At 43.8% G+C, this 18,052-nt stretch overlaps 1 protein-coding gene across 3 annotated transcripts in view; it reads right to left on the reverse strand.

The window, feature by feature from the left end:
* Positions 1-656: 656 nt before the first annotated feature.
* The window catches only part of LOC142652718 (glyoxylate/hydroxypyruvate reductase B-like), a 55,561-nt gene continuing 38,165 nt past the window's right edge, over positions 657-18,052 (reverse strand). For all 3 annotated transcript variants that reach the window (XM_075828390.1, XM_075828388.1, XM_075828389.1), the window contains 3 exons: positions 13,428-13,606; positions 3,802-3,898; positions 657-920 (listed from right to left, as the gene is read on the reverse strand). In XM_075828390.1, coding sequence (XP_075684505.1) covers positions 764-920; positions 3,802-3,898; positions 13,428-13,606 — 433 coding nt within the window. In that variant the 3' untranslated portion in view covers positions 657-763. The remainder of the gene's footprint in view (positions 921-3,801; positions 3,899-13,427; positions 13,607-18,052) is intronic.

Consider the following 18,052-nt stretch of genomic DNA (forward strand, 5'->3'; position numbering starts at 1 on the left):
TGGTAGCCGATGATAGAAGTTTCTGTCCCCCCTGTGGAAAACTAGTGTGGTACAGGAACTGCTGAAGCCTGTGATGGGTATAGATCTCCATAGACACATAGATCTCCATAGACTCAAGAAGAGAAAGCGTGACACCGAGCCTGATTCACACTGCTGCTAAGCAACCACCCCAGTCTGATATATAAAGATAGAAGCAGCATGAAAAATAACTGGTGAGAGACTGACACACAGAATACCATAATGGTACTTGAAAGTTTCTTTTTTCACGGAGTGTCCGTTAAAGCTTTCCCTGGCGTATTGATATTATGAAAACTTCTCAAATTGTTAGGATCCAATGTGAGTTGTTCACAAGTGCCCTCATAAAACCCAAATATATTTATGAATCTCATCACTTTTGCAGTGTGTTTCTGGTAATTTATCATTCAAAACTTTTGCATGAAATGTAAAATTACAGCATACACATACTGATCGTTTCTTCATTTGGTAGATATATTGAATGATAAATAATTGTATTTTGTGGTTCCATAAATAAGGAAATTGTAATTACACTTACATTAACCAAGTCTGTGGAAAAAATATTCAGAATTTTAATATTGAGTCTCCCAACGGTTAAAGTTAATTAAAAGGTACAGAGGTGGAAATCCGGTCAACAGAAGAACTAGATGAATTATGTTCTTTTAATAGACATGGTGCACATATTGCAATTGTCAAGTAGTACTGTACTTTACATTGTTCATTACAGATACTGTATACAGTACACTTGTTATGATGCTACCACTATGTCTGTTACTGGTAGACCTTTAAGGATGTCAGATGCATTTTGTACAATTTTCTCAGCAATTCTTCTTCTTGTCTTGTCTGTTGCATTTCCAATATGTGGAGTCACAATAACATTCTTCATTGTCAGCAAAGGATGATTTCTAGAGAAATAGATTTTAAAATATTATAATTATCATTTATGAATTACCGTATTTTTTGGACTATACACCGCATTCCAAATTATTATGCAAATATTATTTTTCGCTGATTTTCCTAAATAGTCGATGCAAATGACAGTCAGTATAATCTTCTAGCCATCAACCGTTGGAGTATAATGCGAATTTTATTGAACAAATCTCCTAATGATAACAGATTTTTTTTTAGAAGTAAAAAACTCAAAATGCACTGTTTCAAACTATTATGCACAACAGAGATCAAAACATTTTAAAGGTTGTAAAGAGAACTAAAATGGTAATTTGTTGAATTTGCAGCATAAAGAGGTCATCAAAAGCTCTTTCAATCGAAAAAAACTTAACAGGCCAAGTTAAATGTTAACATAGGACCCCTTCTTTGATATCACCTTCACAATTCTTGCATCCATTGAATTTGTGAGTATTTGGACAGTTTCTGCTTGAATATCTTTGCAGGATGTCAGAATAGCTTCCCAGAGCTTCTGTTTTGATGTGAACTGCCTCCCACCCTCATAGATATTTTGCTTGAAGATGCTCCAAAGGTTCTCAATAGGGTTGAGGTCAGGGGAACATGGGGGCCACACCATGAGTTTCTCTCCTTTTATGCCCATAGCAGCCAATGACACAGAAGTATTCTTTCCAGCATGAGATGGTGCATTGTCATGCATGAAGATAATTTTGCTACGGAAGGCACGGTTCTTCTTTTTGTACCACGGAAGAAAGTGGTCAGTCATAAACTCGACGTACTTTGCAGAGGTCATTTTCACACCGTCACAGACCCTAAAGGGGCCTACCGGCTCTCTCCCCATGATTCCAGCCCAAAACATGACTCCGCCGCCACCTTGCTGACGTCGCAGCCTTGTTGGGACATGGTGGCCATTCACCAACCATCCACTACTCCATCCATCTGGACCATCCAGGGTAGCACGGCACTCATCAGTAAACAACACGCTTTGAAAATTAGTCTTCATGTATTTCTGAGCCCACTGCAACCGTTTCTGCTTGTGAGCATTGTTTAGGGGTGGCCGAATAATAGCTTTATGCATACTTGCAAACCTCTGGAGGATCCTACACCTTGAGGTTCGCGGGACTCCAGAGGCACCAGCTGCTTCAAATACCTGTTTGCTGCTTTGCAATGGCATTTTAGAAGCTGCTCTCCTAATCGTATTAATTTGTCTGGCAGAAACCTTCCTCATTATGCCTTTATCTGAACGAACCCGTCTGTGCTCTGAATCAGCCACAAATCTTTTCACAGTACGATGATCACGATTAAGTTTTCTTGAAATATCCAATGTTTTCATACCTTGTCCAAGGTATTGCACTATTTCACTCTTTTCGGCAGCAGAGAGATCCTTTTTCTTTCCCATATTGCTTGAAACCATTGGCCTGCTTAATAATGTGGAACGTCCTTCTTAAGTAGTTTTTCTTTGATTGGGCACACCTGGCAAACTAATTATCACAGGTGTCTGAGATTGATTACAATTATCCAAAGAGCCCTAAGACACAATACCATCCATGAGTTTAATTGAAAAACTAATAATTAAATGTTTATGACACTTAAATCCAATGTGCATAATAATTTGGAACACGGTGTAAGAAGCAGTTTTTAGCAAGAATAAATCTTGCTAAAAAGTCCCTGCGTCTTATAGTCAACAGTCAAGGGACTGGGCAGTGCAGGACACCCTGACCGCTTCTTACTTAACCCCTTCCCGACCCATGATGTGCTGGCACATCATGGAGCGGGGAGGGGATGATGTTTGGAGCGGAGCGGGTTCACGTGCTGAGCCCGCTCCATACACTGCAGGTGCCAGCTGTGTTTTAGAGCTGACACGCTGCTCTAACAGCCAGGAACAGCGATGGCGTTGTTCTTGGCCGTTTAACTAGTTAAATCCTGTGGTCAATAGCGACCGCGGCATTTATAGGGGTCTTCCCATGAAGAACATTTATGATATATCCACAGGATATGTCATAAATGTCAGATAGATGCGGGTCTCACCGCTGGGACCCGCACCTATCTATAGAACAGGCCCCCTAAACCCCGTACTAGCTTACTCGCTCCGCTGTCTCCCGGCCACTTCCTGGTTAGATGGTCGGGAATTACGGAAACAGCCGAGTTCTCACTGAGCTACGCTGTTTCCGTAACTCCCGTAGAAGTGAATGGGAGTTACATTAACAGCATAGAACGCGAGCTATGCTATTTCCGGAACTTGTTAGCTCAGAAAACAGCGTAGATAGTTGAGTTACGGAAACAGTGTAACTTGCTGAGCTACGCTACTTCTGTAACTGCCATTCACTACTATGGGAGTTATGGAAACAGCGTAGCTCCGCGAGTTACGCTGTTTCCGTAATTCATACATGTATTGCAGTGTATTGTACCAGCGATCTAATTAGATCGCTGGTTCAAGTCCCCTAAGGGAACTAATAAAATGTGTAAAAAAAAAAAAAAAGTTAGATACATTTTCAGACGTGTCAATAAATATTAAAAGTTAAAAAAAAAAACCTTTTCCCATTTTTCCCCAAGCACAATGTAAAAAAATAAATAAAAAGGAATTAAATAAAAAGTGATAAAAAAAAATCGTATGTACCAAAAAATGCCTCTCAGAATGTGGTGAAATAGAACAAATTTTTTTTTTTTACTACTTTGTAAAACTAGTAAAAGTAGTAAAATTTGGTTTTGTTTCTTTTCCTATTTTCTGTTGTCTAAAACCTGGGTGCGTCTTATAGTCAGGTACGTCTTAGAGTCCGAAAAATATGGTACATAAAATATAGAGCTATCATCATGGCCCATTATTATTGTACATGTATTATTACTGAACTGTTCATACTATATTTGCCTAGATTAGAGTCTTACCTTGGCAATGGTTCAGGGTATGTGACATCCAAAGCGGCAGCCTTAATTATGCCATTGTGAAGGGCATCTACCAGGGCATCTTGGTCAATTACTTGGCCTGAAATTGAGTTGTAGAATTGAAGTTATGGTTATTATAAATATTAAATTAGGTACATTTATTAGTTTCACAATGTGCCATTTCATTTTAGTATGTATTGGAGGAATAAACAAGGGATCTGTTTAGATCAGTGCTTCTCAAACAACAAAGTGCCTCCTAGTTGTTGGTGAGGCTTGACTGGGCAGGAGTTTTCATAGGAGTGATCGAAGGCATATCGCTCCTGCTGCACATGCATTACTCTGTATGCAACAGTCCCTGATTTAAAGAGTAACTTTCGTTTCAGGTGACTTTTCAGAATAAGCTGTCATGTGTGCACATGAGGAATAACACTATCTCTGGCAATTATATGACTCGTATCCTGCATTTATCTGTAATTTTTCCCTCTGTGTGCTCTACTTCTAATTGTAATTTGTCCCTGAACTCAGCTCCGGAGACTAGCGGTTATAATGTCTCCAATACACAGCACACAGAAAAAAGATGAGATCCTGCTCTTCTCTCTGTAGAACGCTCTCAGATGCAGCAGCAGCATGGGGGACATTATACAGCAGCACTAAGCAGTGTAGCTTTGAATCCAGCACTGGGGTAAGATAGAACACTTACCAGAAGGTGCAGCAGTTTGTCTGTGTCTCTCTCTGCAGCTATTCCCTCCTCCCCTCTTCATATTTTTATATGGGCAGAAGCTGTAACCTGATCCCTCAGTGAGCTGATGATCTGTCTCCATCTCTGCTTTAGACCTCATGCACACTTCAGTTTTTTCCTTCAGGGTGCTATCCGTTTTTGTCACTGATAGCACCCTGAACCCATTCATTGCAATGGCCCCATGCACACTTCCGTTATTTAAACTGATCCGTTGTTCCGTTCCGTGCAAAGTAGAGCATGTCCTACTTTGCTCAGTGATTCAGTGACCGTGTGGCCCATAGAAGTCAATGGGTCAGTGAAAAAAACGGATGGCACACTGAAGGCTTCCGTGTGCTGTCCGTTTTTGACTGATCCGTTGCCATAGCAATGGCTGGGTGGGACAAAGTTCACAGACTCACAGTCTACAGTAGCCAGTCAGTTCTGAAGATGGATGTGGAAAGAATGCAGGATCACCCAGAACTGTGGGATACGCGCACAGAATGCTACCACGACCGTTATAAAAAGGACACCGCGTGGGAGGAGCTTGCCAAGGAGCTTTTGACACGCAGATGGCAGAAGGGAACTAGTGCCCAGCGTCACAAAATAAGTAAGTAAATGCACACATTGCACTGCTTGTTTTCTGAGCACGCTTTTCTTTTGTTCCATTGTATGTAATTCTCAATAGGTAAACGTTACAACGCACAGTAATGTTATTTTCGCATTGACCTGCTGTCTTATAACATGTGCTTTGCAATCCCAAAATTCTGACCGGTATAGACTTTGCGCAGTTTCAAGTGTGTCAGAGGTTAGCGTAGACCTTGCACAGTTGTATTCTGTATTATTTCTAGTAGAGCTGAGCGAACTTATGAAAAGTTCGGTTCGGCTAGTTCGCCGAATTTCACGAAAAAGTTTGATTCGGACCAAACTAGTTCTGACCGAACCTGTAATTTCCGTGTGCCGAGCATGGTACTGTCCAGGGTGCTGATAGAGTTAATGGGCTGCACTAACTCTTTCAGCAACCTTGACAGTACCATGCTCGGCACGCGGAAATTTTTTTTTTAATGTAATAAAAAAAATATATAAATATACGTTCATACTTACATTCCTCCTGTCCGGCCTCCAGCGATGATGTTTCATCCATGTCACCGCTCGCTGCAGCCAATCACAGGCTGTAGTGGCAGTCACGCTCGTCACGTTACCGCCTCTGCAGCCAATCACAGGCTGCCGCGGCCTCTGCAGCCAATCACAGGCTGCCGCGGCCTCTGCAGCCACTCACAGGCTACCGCGGCCTCTGCAGCCAATCACACGCTCCTCTCCTGAAATACTCTGTGCTGCCTTAAACTCTGTGGACAGGTCAGGATCCTGTTTCTTTTAAATGCTGCACTGTAGCGCAGCCTTATATCGTGGATCGAGCGGGTTCCCCAGCAGCATTTAAAAGAAACAGGATCCTGACCTGTCCACAGAGTTTAAGGCAGCACAGAGTATTTCAGGAGATGAGCACGGCCGGGCACGGCCGGCCACGGGCAGCCGGTCGTTTTTCCGAGCCGTGCTCCCATTATAAAGTATAGGAGCACGGCCCGTAAAATAAAAAAATAGAACATGTTCTAGCTTTTTAACGGCTCGGGCACCTTCCCGTGAGAAAAACGGGAAGATACCCGTGGCTAACAGAAGTCTATGGGCCCGCTAGTTCGGGTCGTATTTACGACCCGTAAATCCAAAGTAAGCCAAGCAGAGTAATCTCAAACTGTTCTCTATGCTCTGAAAGCTAAGAAAACAGCACCAAAAACTTCTTGTAACCTTTCTATGGGTGTTTCCTGGGACATGTGACAGGTTCAAGTGAAGTTCACATCCGTTTTTTAAACGGAAACACGGAACGGAAACGGAGTGCACACGGAAACAAAAACGGACACACGGATCCATCAAAAACGGCCGCTAAAACGGTGATGGAAGTGTGCATCAGTTTGAGATTACTCTGCTTGGCTTACTTTGGATTTACAGGTCGTAATTACGACCCGAAATAGCGGGCCCATAGACTTCTGTTAGCCACGGGTGCCTTCCTGTTTTCTCACGGGAAGGTGCCCGAGCCGTTAAAAAGCTAGAACATGTTCTATTTTTTTATTTTACAGGCCGTGCTCCTATACTTTATAATGGGAGCACGGCTCGGAAAAACGACCGGCTGCCCGTGGCCGGCCGTGCTCATCTCCTGAAATACTCTGTGCTGCCTTAAACTCTGTGGACAGGTCAGGATCCTGTTTCTTTTAAATGCTGCTGGGGAACCCGCTCGATCCACGATATAAGGCTGCGCTACAGTGCAGCATTTAAAAGAAACAGGATCCTGACCTGTCCACAGAGTTTAAGGCAGCACAGAGTATTTCAGGAGAGGAGCGTGTGATTGGCTGCAGAGGCCGCGGCAGCCTGTGATTGGCTGCAGAGGCGGTCACGTGACGAGCGTGACCGCCACTACAGCCTGTGATTGGCTGCAGCGAGCGGTGACATGGATGAAACGTCATCGCTGGAGACCGGACAGGAGGAATGTAAGTATGAACATATTTATATATATTTTTTATTACATTAAAACTTTATTTTCCGCGCGCCGAGCATGGTACTGTCAAGGTTGCTGAAAGAGTTAATGGGCTGCACTAACTCTATCAGCACCCTGGACAGTACCATGCTCGGCGCACGGAAATTACAGGTTCGGTCAGAACTAGTTCGGTCCGAATCAAACTTTTTCGTGAAATTCGGCGAACTAGCCGAACCGAACTTTTCATAAGTTCGCTCATCTCTACTAGAAATAATACAGAATACAACTGTGCAAGGTCTACGCTACCCTCTGACACACTTGAAACTGCGCAAAATCTATACCGGTCAGAATTTTGGGATTGCAAAGCACATGTTATAAGACAGCAGGTCAATGCGAAAATAACATTACTGTGGGTGTGTAAAGTTTACCTACTGAGAATTACATACAATGGAACAAAAGAAAAGCATGCTCAGAAAACAAGCAGTGCAATGTGTGCATTTACTTACTTATTTTGCACTAGTTCCCTTCTGCCATCTGCGTGTCAAAAGCTCCTTGGCAAGCTCCTCCCACGCGGCGTCCTTTTTATAACGGTCGTGGTAGCATTCTGTGCGCGTATCCCACAGTTCTGGGTGATCCTGCACCAATGCTATCATTCTTTCCACATCCATCTTCAGAACTGACTGGCTACTGTAGACTGTGAGTCTGTGAACTTTGTCCCACCCAGCCGTTGCTATTGCAACGGATCAGTCAAAAACGGACAGCACACAGAAGCCTTCAGTGGGCCATCCGTTTTTTTCACTGACCCATTGACTTCTATGGGCCACACAGTCACTGAATCACTGAGCAAAGTAGGACATGCTCTACTTTGCACGGAACGGAACAACGGATCCGTTTAAATAACGGAAGTGTGCATGGGGCCATTGCAATGAATGGGTTCAGGGTGCTATCAGTGACAAAAACGGATAGCACCCTGAAGGAAAAAACTGAAGTGTGCATGAGGCCTAACAGTGAATTCAGTGTGAATGATCAGTACAGGAGACAGGGGGAAGGAGGAGGAAGAGGGGAGTCTTATAAGTGGAAAAAGGGATTTTTCTGTAATAAGATATTGTAACGTGCGTGGTCGCTGACCACGAATTCCTTCCATCCAGTCGACGCCCTTCTCTCCAGAGCACATACGGCCGTCCTGTTCCACAGTAACCACCAGGGTGCGCTCGTGAGCTCAGTCCAGACTTAAGACGCCAAAGCGCACGCAGGTAGAAGATTGAGCTAATTGCTCCCAGAGCGCCCTGGGCTTAAGAAGGGCTGTGCCCCTCGCTGCAATGCCTGAGTATTGTTTGTCATATCCAAATTTTGTCTATGCAAATGGTCTCCTAGTGTTTTCCAGTTCAAAGTGTTCCCGTACCTGTATCCTGTGCTATCCTGGTCAAGTGCCGTGCTGAGCTGTAGTCGGGCTGTGCTGTATTCCACACCTGTCCTGCTACTCCACGCCTGACGTCTACCTGCTGCCTATTCCCAGCCAAGCCTGCCTTACTACTGTACGAGCTGCCACAGGTACACTATACGAACTATAGACTGTGACCTGCGCCCTGTTGCCAAGCTGCCATACCGTCAAGGCGGTACAGCCCAGTGGGTCCACGAACCCAACGTGACAGTATGCTCAGGCCATGGACCCCGCTGGTCGATCCAAGACCAAGATGACGTCGCAAGAGATGCGTCCGTATATGCTAGATCTCCAGTCTCGACAGGACCAACACATCCAGGCCTTGAACATTATCGCAAGTCGGCAGGAGGCAAGTTCCAAGGTTCCAAGGGCAGGTCAATGGTATGTGGATATTTCTATAAGCTCTTCTCTTTCGCAGAATGCAACTACTCGATTGGAATTCGGGAGTTACTGGCCATTAAATTGGCTCTGGAGGAGTGGAGATATCTACTAGAGGCCGCAGCTCATCCCATCCTAATTTTTACGGACCAGAAGAATCTCACTTATCTCCAGACGGCCCAACGGCTGAATCCTCGTCAGGCCAGGTGGTCGCTGTTCTTTACCAGGTTCCAGTTTGAGCTCCATTATCACCTTGCTGACAAGAATGTGAGGGCCGATGCCTTGTCCAGATCTTTCGAAACAGAGGACTCCATGGAAATTACACAGAATATTATTGACCCGGCTTGCATTGTTTCTCTCAAGTTGGGGCTATTCCTCCAGGGAGGACTTTGTGCGCCTGGCTAACAGAAGGAGAATCCTCCGCTGGGGACACTGCTCTAGACTGGCAGGTCAAGCGGGGACCCGTAAAAACCGAGACCTGATTGCCCGTTATATCTGGTGGCCCACGCTGCCCAAAGACATTATGGACTTTGTTTCTTCCTGCTCAGTGTGTGCAGCTAACAAGGTCGCTCACTCCAGACCTGCTGGTCTTCCCCAGCCATTGCCTGTGCCCGATGCTCCCTGGCAGCATATAGCTATGGACTTTGTTACGGATCTGCCTCCCTCTGCGTGATGCAGTACTGTCTGGGTGGTGGTGGACCGATTTTCGAAAATGGCCCACTTCGTTCCGCTGACCTTTCTTCCGTCTGCTCCTCAACTGGCCAATATTTTCATCCAACACATCTTCTGCCTTCATGGCTTGCCGCGGCATATTGTGTCTGATCGGGGGGGGGGTTCAGTTCATCTCGAAGTTCTGGAGAGCCCTCTGCGGACTCCTCGGTGTGAAGTTGTACTTTTCCTCAGCCTACCATCCTCAGTCCAATCGTCAGATCGAGAGGATCAATAAGATCTTGGAGAACTACCTACGCCACTTCATCTCCAAGCAGCATGATGACTGGGTGCAGCTGCTTCCGTGGGCTGAGTTCTCATATAATAATCACACCAGCGAGTCCACAAGGAATACACCATTCTTCATTGTCTACGGCCAACACCCACAAATTCCTCTCCCAGTGCCCAATACGTCCGAGGTACCAGCGGCTGACTCTGCTGCCAGATCTGCAGGAAGTCTCTAAAAGCAGACTCGATCCTCAATTCCTACTGGCAGTCGACCGCATGAAACGGAAGGCTGACACAAGGAGAAGAGAACCTCCTCAATTTCTCCCTGGCACGAAGGCCTGGCTGTCCTCTAGGAATGTATGTAAAAACCTAAACAAAAAAGCACTCCAGGAACACTTGAATTATAGGATTTTAAAGAAATTATTCTTTATTTATTCCGAAATTAGTAATTTGTGGAAAAGCAAGCGATAAACTGAATGTTTCGGTCCAACCTGAGCCTTTCTCATAATCGCTGTAGAAAATAAGAACAAAAATAAGGATATAATATATATCTCAACCAAAAATAGAATATATACACGTAAAGTACATTGAAACTAGAACTTGACATCTGTACTAGAATTCAGTTAGAATAGCTGATACATCAAACATAGACATACCAAATTTCATCAAAAAGACAAAAATACCATCAATACATAGCCATAGAGGTAGTCCAGAGTATAAATATAATTTGCGATCAATGTACATAAGCAATATATAGCTAACTGAGATCACTAAGGCATATATGGTATTATGGTGAAATCACCAGGGTATACTTATGAGAAAAATATAGTAATGCATGAAATGATTACATGATGAAAAAATTACATACAGCAATTACCGGAGGGGCATCAGCAAAATGCCCCTCAAGACCATACCATAAAGTACCGGTAGATATGGAATAGTGGCTAGGAGAGGACATAATAAAAGGAACGAGCATAGTTATCAGTAATCGTCAGAGAGACGATAATACCGGGAGGAACATAGCTAGAAAGCAGAGCGAATAGATGACAGTCAAAGCGAACCTAGCGGTTAGGAGAGGACATAATAGAAGGAACATATGAAATAATCATCAGAGAGATTGCAGTGTCGAGGGGAACATAACCAGGAAGCAGTGTGAATAAATGGTGGACATAACGAACCTGCATAAGATAAGCCGAGGATGTGTAGTAGGCGTCCTCCCGACGCTCCAAATAAGTCAGTGTGCATCCAGGATTGTAGAACGGAACCAGATATAGGGCATGAAGTCATCTATTCGCTCTGCTTTCTAGCTATGTTGCTCCCGGTATTATCGTCTCTCTGACGATTACTGATAACTATGCTCGTTCCTTCTACCGGTACTTTATGGTATGGTCTTGAGGGGCATTTTGCTGATGCCCCTCCGATAATTGCTGTATGTAATTTTTTCTTCATGTAATCATTTCATGCATTACTATATTTTTCTCATAAGTATACCCTGGTGATTTCACTATAATACCATATATGCCTTAGTGATCTCAGTTAGCTATATATTGCTTATGTACATTGATCGCAAATTATATTTATACTCTGGACTACCTCTATGGCTATGTATTGATGGTATTTTTGTCTTTTTGATGAAATTTGGTATGTCTATGTTTGATGTATCAGCTATTCTAACTGAATTCTAGTACAGATGTCAAGTTCTAGTTTCAATGTACTTTACGTGTATATATTCTATTTTTGGTTGAGATATATATTATATCCTTATTTTTGTTCTTATTTTCTACAGCGATTATGAGAAAGGCTCAGGTTGGGCCGAAACGTTCAGTTTATCGCTTGCTTTTCCACAAATTACTAATTTCGGAATAAATAAATAATCATTTCTTTAAAATCCTATAATTCAAGTGTTCCTGGAGTGCTTTTTTGTTTAGGTTTTTATATACATGTTATGGGTATTTCAACCCGAACCTAAACAGCACGAATAAATTAGGAGTGCATCCTTACAATTTTTATGTTGATATTGTCCTCTAGGAATATCCGACTAAGGTTGCCATCCAAACAAATTTTCTCCCAGGTTCTTCGGACCCTTCGAGATCCTACAGCAGATCAACCCTGTCGCCTACAAGCTTTGCCTGCCTCCTATACTCAAGATCCCCAACTCCTTCCATGTCTTCCTCCTGAAGCTGGTGGTTCTGAACCACTATACCAAGACTCCTAGCCCTGCGGTTGCATCCAGTGGTCCTTCAGACACATTATAGGTTAAGGAGATCCTGGACACTAAAAAAGTAAGAGGAAGAACGTTTTATTTAGTAGATTGGAAGGGCTTGGTCCAGAAGAGAGGTCCTGGGAGCCAGAAGAGAATCTCAATGCTCCTACCCTCATTAAGAGGTTTCTCTCTAGTTCTGGTCCCAAGAGGAGGGAGCGTAAGAGGGGGGATATTGTACAGTCCGTGGTCGCTGACCACGAACTCCTTCCGTCCAATCGACGCCCTTCTCTCCAGAGATGTCTGCACATACGGCCGTCCTGTTCCACAGTGACCACCAGGGTGTGCTCGCGAGCTCAGTCCAGACTTAAGAAGCCAAAGTGTATACAGGTGGGAGATTGAGCTGATTGCTCCCAGAGCACCCTGGGCTATAAGAAGGGCTGTGCCCCTCCCTGCAATGCCTGAGCGTTGTTTGTCGTATCCAAAGTTTGTGTCTATGCAAATGGTCTCCCAGTGTTTTCCAGTTCCCAGTATTCCCCGTACCTGTATCCTGTGCTATCCTGGTCAAGTGAGGTGCTGTGCTGTAGTCATGCTGTGCTGTATTCCACGCCTGTCCTGCTACTCCACGCCTGACGTCTACCTGCTGCCTAGTCCCAGCCGAGCCTGCCTTGCTACTGTCCGAGCTGCCACAGGTACACTATATGAACTATAGACTGTGACCTGCGCCCTGTTGGCCAGCTGCCATACCATCAAGGTGGTATGGCCCAGTGGGTCTACGAACCCAAAGTGACAGATATATTACAAAGTTTATTTTATCCACTTGTACTATTGATTTATATGGAAAAAACTGAAACGACAATTACTGTTCAACAATACAATTTACTCTTTTTGGCCTTGCTTTAAAGGGGTTTTCCCATATCCACAGGATATGTCATAAATGTTAGATAGATGCGAATCCCACCTCTGAGACCCACACCTATCTGTAGAACATGGCCCCCTAAACCCTGTTCTACTGCTCTGTGTTGTGGCTGAATTATGTGATTTCTGAGCAGGAATTATGGAAACAGCGTAGCTCGCTGAGCTACTCTGTTTCCGAAACTCCCATAGTAGTAAATGGTAGTTCGGAAAGCAGCATAGCATGCGTGCTACGCTGTTTCTGTAACTACCTTTCAGTTCTATGGGATTTAAGGAAACAGCGTAGCTCAGCGAACTACGCTGTTGCCATAATTCATGGTCAGAAATCACACGATTTAGCCACAACACAGAGCAGTAGAGCGGGGTTTAGGGGGCCCCGTTCTAGAGATAAGTGTGGGTCTCAGAGGTGGGACACGCATCTATCTGACATTTATGACATATCCTGTGTAACATTAATGCTTTACATTATGTCTCAAATGGCATTTCCATACATTTTATGTATACTCTTGTACTTTCATACCTCTACTTATGTTAATCAGTGTAGCTGTGGACTTCATCAGTTGAAGCTGCGTTCGTCCAATGAGACTGTGTGTGTCTGGTGTCAGCTTGACGACTACCATTACAAAATCAGACTGATGAAGCAAATCATCTATGTTACTACAGTATTCAGCGCTTACTGCCGTTTCTTCTTCCGGAGTTCTGTTTAAAAATCATAGTAGTACATTTATGTCTGTACTATGGGCACAATGTATCAGTAAGGGATTTCATTCACATTAATGTAATAAGCAATTTAAAGAAGTCTGATTTAGATTAGCCGGCATAATGATACTTCACATTCATAATAAGAACCATACCTCATCTATTTAGACATAACATTCAGTTTACTGACTGCAATATAATCCAAAATTCAGTTCCCAAGCTGAGATCTCAGGTGTATGAACAGTGTCTTATTTAGACATAATATTAAAATTAATTCTCTATGGAAATGTCAGAGATATGCGAGTGCTCTACGCGGCTATCACTGGCATTCCTATGGAAAATGAAAGGAGTGGCAGCGTGATAAAGCTAAGATAATGATCTGTCCATTATTCTATCTTCTTGGCATACTAATTCCGGCATAAGTGCTTTTTCCATGGCTTATTAAACTAACTATTATTTAAATCATTGACAATAATTGTATAGAAATTCAATTTCTTTACTGCATCTTTTTTTTAGCTTGGACCATGTTCCATCAATGAAAACTGAATTGTAAGGATCTGTTCACCTCTGCTTCTGTGTTTTTATTGCTCTGCTCCATCAGAGGAGCAGAATAACAAAAATACCGGAAGCCATGGTTTCGTTGCACCATTGGCTCCCAATGGAACCCATTGACTTTAAAGGGGTTGTCCAGGTTGGGGGCTGCAGAAGGCTCCGACCACTGTGTAGCGCTGTGCTGCGGCTCTGCTTCTATTCACTTGAATAGGAGCAGAGCTGCAGTACTGCAGCCCGGCCACTGTAAAGTGGATGGAGCCTTCTGCTCCCAGCAACAACCCCTGCATATCTTCCGGCGCTCGGAAGCAGCTGGTACAGCTGATCAGTGCAGAGTATGTGGGTGGGATCCCCACTGATCATATACTGATGACCTGTCCTGTCGATGGGTAATCATAAAAAACAGCCCCCAACCTGGACAACCCCTTCAATGGGTTCTGTCGGGTTTTCTTCATCCAACGCAGATGTGAACAGGCCCTAAATCTTCTATGTTCACTTAATGGTCTGTTTACTTTCGACTATAGGAAGTACAATATAAAATAACACTTAACAGCACATTTCTTTCTCCGCTTCAGTTTTGCTTTTTTTTTAATTTAGAAAACACAGTCAGTAAAAAAAGCTGTGGGGAAATAACTCGGTGTTGTAAGGCTGGGTTCACACAGAGTTTTTTGCAGGCAGAAAATCTGCCTCAAAATTCTGTTTGGAATTTTGAGGCAGATTTTGCTCTGCCTGCATGCCGATTTTCGCTGCGTTTTTCGCCTGCGGCCATTGAGCGCCGCGGGCAAAAAACGCAGCAAAATATGCTTTCTCTGCCTGATTGATGTCAATGGGAGGACAGAGACGTAAACGCCCGAAGATAGGGCATGTCCCTTCTTTCTCCCGTGAACCGTTTTTCCCGCTTGCAGGGAAAAAACGCCTCCGCCTCCTATTGAGATCAATGGGAGGCATTTTCGGCCGTTTTTTTGGGCGTTTTCCGATGCGGTTTCCGCGTCAAAAAACGTTTAAAAAACTCTGTGTGAACTGACAATAAGCCAGATAAGAAGGGTTCTCACAATCATATAAACAGAAATCATATGGCCCCAAGTCAAAACATTCCCCGCCTCCCTCCCAAGAGCTCCAGCAAATGTACTACTTCTTTATTAAGTCGATTGTAGTTTCGTAACATACACTATATGGACGAAAGTATTGGGACACAGCTCTTAATCATTGAATTCAAGTGTTTCATTCAGTCCCATTGTAACAGATGTATCAAATCAAGCACCTTACTATGCAGTCTGCCTATACAAACATTTGTGAATGAATGGGTCGTTGTGATAAGCTCAGTTCGTGAAACTTCTTCCCTCCTAAATATTCCACGATTGACTGTGAGAGGTATTATTGCAAAATGGAAGCATTTAGGAACCTCAAGCACTCAGCCACAAAGTGACAGACCAAGTAAAGTTACAGAGTGGGGTCGCCGAGTGCTGAGGCGCATAGTGTATAAAAGTCACCAATGCTTAAAGGGTTTTTCCAGCTGAAATTAAACGTATGGCCTATCCTCAATATAGTCCATCAATAGCTGATGGGTTGGGGTCCGACTCCCGGAACCCACAGCCGATCAGCTGATTTGAAGGGACCGCAGCGCTCGTACGAGCGCTGCTTCTCCTTAATTTCTTCTTGCTCACTGTGAATGTTTGACACACATTTAGTGGCGATTCACAGGTATTGCAGCCTTTTCTCCTATTCACTTCAATGAGAGAAAAGGCTGCAATACCTGTGAATCGCCACTAAATGTGTGCGAACATTCACAGTGAGCAAAAAGAAATGAAGGGGAAGCAGCTCTCGTACCCCTTCAAAACATCTGAATGGCAGGGGTCCTAGGAGTCGGACCCAGACCCATCAGCTATTCATGGCCTATCCTGAGGATAGGCCATAGATTTTTATCAGCTGGAAAACCCCTTTAATAACAGCAGAGTTCCCAACCTCCCCTGGCATTAACATCAGCACAAAAACTGTGCATCGGGAGCTATATGGCATTTCCATGGCAAAGCAGCTGCATGCAAGCTTTACATCACCAAGCACAATGCCAAGTGTCGGATGGAGTGCTGTAAAGCATGCCGCCACTGGACTCTGGAGCAGTGGAAACGTGTTCTGTGGCGTGGTGATTCATACTTTCTCTATCTAGCAGTTTAATGGACGGTGAATGCCAGGAGAAAGTTATCTGACTGACTGTATTGTGACAACTGTAATGTTTGGTGGAGGAGGGACAATGCTATGGGGTTGTGTTTCAGGGGTTGATCTAGACCCCTTAGTTTCAGTGAAGGAAAATCTGAATGCTGCAGCATACCAAGACAGTTTGGATAATTGTATGCTTCCAACTTTGTGGGGAAGGTTATTTTCTGTTCCAGCATGACTACTCCCCAGTTCACAAAGCAAGGTCCATAAAGGCATGCTTAGGTGAGTATGACGTGAAAGAACTTGACTGACCCACACAGAGCCCTGACCTCAACCCCATCCACCACCTTTGGGATGAACTAGAATTGAGATTGCGAGCCAGGCCCTCTCATCCAACATCAGTGTCTGACCTCACAAATGCTCTTCTGGATGAATGGGCAAAAATTCCTACAGACGCGCTCTGAAATCTTGTAGAAAGCCTTCCCAGAAGAGTGCAAGCCGTTTAAGCAGCAAAGGGGGGACCAACTCCATATTAATGCCTATGGATGTAGAATGGGATGCCATAAAAGCTGCTGTAGGTATAATGTGTGGGTGTCCCAAACTTTTTGTCCATATAGTTTATCTGTTATAGGGGATGTATGACCGTTTTTCACACTAAGACCTCGTTCACACATTGCAGATTTGGTCAGTATTTTACATTAGTATTTTGAAGCCGAAACAGAACTGGATCCTAAACACATGGAAAATATAATGGAAAGATTTATACTTCTACTCTTTTTTGCATTCACTCCTGATTTTGGCTCCAATATACTGGTGCAAAATATTGACCAAATCTGCAATGTGTGATTGAGGCCTTAGAGTTCCAAAATCCTTGCTTCCTTTCACACGGTTATAAAATGACATGATAAAATGCTGGCTGCCATCAGCCGCCAATAGGGGGTACATATGGATTTATACAGCTAAAATTGAACTATATGCAGTGATTTCCCACTATTGATATCTGCAGGGAAATACTATGACTATATGATCGGAAGCAGGAGAAGCAGTTAAATGGGTTGTCCCATCTCCCCGTTTACCTCCGTATTATGGCCGCCGCTTCCCTCCACTTCCTGCTTTGCTTGATAGTTCAGGCCAGCGGCGATGTAATGAAGTCATTGCGCTGCTGACCTGATTGATGCTGCTATATACAATCCCCATAGCAGTATCGGCAGTGTTTTAGGCTACATGCGGTTGACAGCTATGTTTAATGACTCCAGGGTTGCTACTATGCATGCCCTGGTGCCGTCCATACAACTCAATGGAGCTGTAGGGAGGTGGATGGGTCGGAAGTTGAGCAAGCACAGCCACTGTAACCCTAGGAAGCATATGTGTGTACATGAGGAATAATTATAATAACTATTTCTGGCTATTATATGTCTTGTAGCCTGATTTTTTTTTTTAGTGGTGTTCCCCTCGGCAGGCTCTCTCTCTAATTCTAATTTATCCCTCATCTAGTGGATGAAGTCTAATTCCTATCATGCCTTCCATACTTTGAAAAAAGAGAGAAGAGGGGAATCCTGCTCTCCTATGTATAAAAGCAGAAGCAACATAGAGGACATAATATAGTAGTATTGTAGCTGTGAACCCATCTCTGGGGTGAGATATAACACTTACTAGGAAGCTACTGCAGCATCTGTGTGTATCTTTACTTCTCTCTCACACTTTGCCCCCCCCCTCAACTTCTATGGGCAGCTGTAACCTGAT

Source organism: Rhinoderma darwinii, chromosome 5 (assembly GCF_050947455.1).
Source record: "Rhinoderma darwinii isolate aRhiDar2 chromosome 5, aRhiDar2.hap1, whole genome shotgun sequence".
NCBI classification, from domain to species: Eukaryota; Metazoa; Chordata; class Amphibia; order Anura; family Rhinodermatidae; genus Rhinoderma; species Rhinoderma darwinii.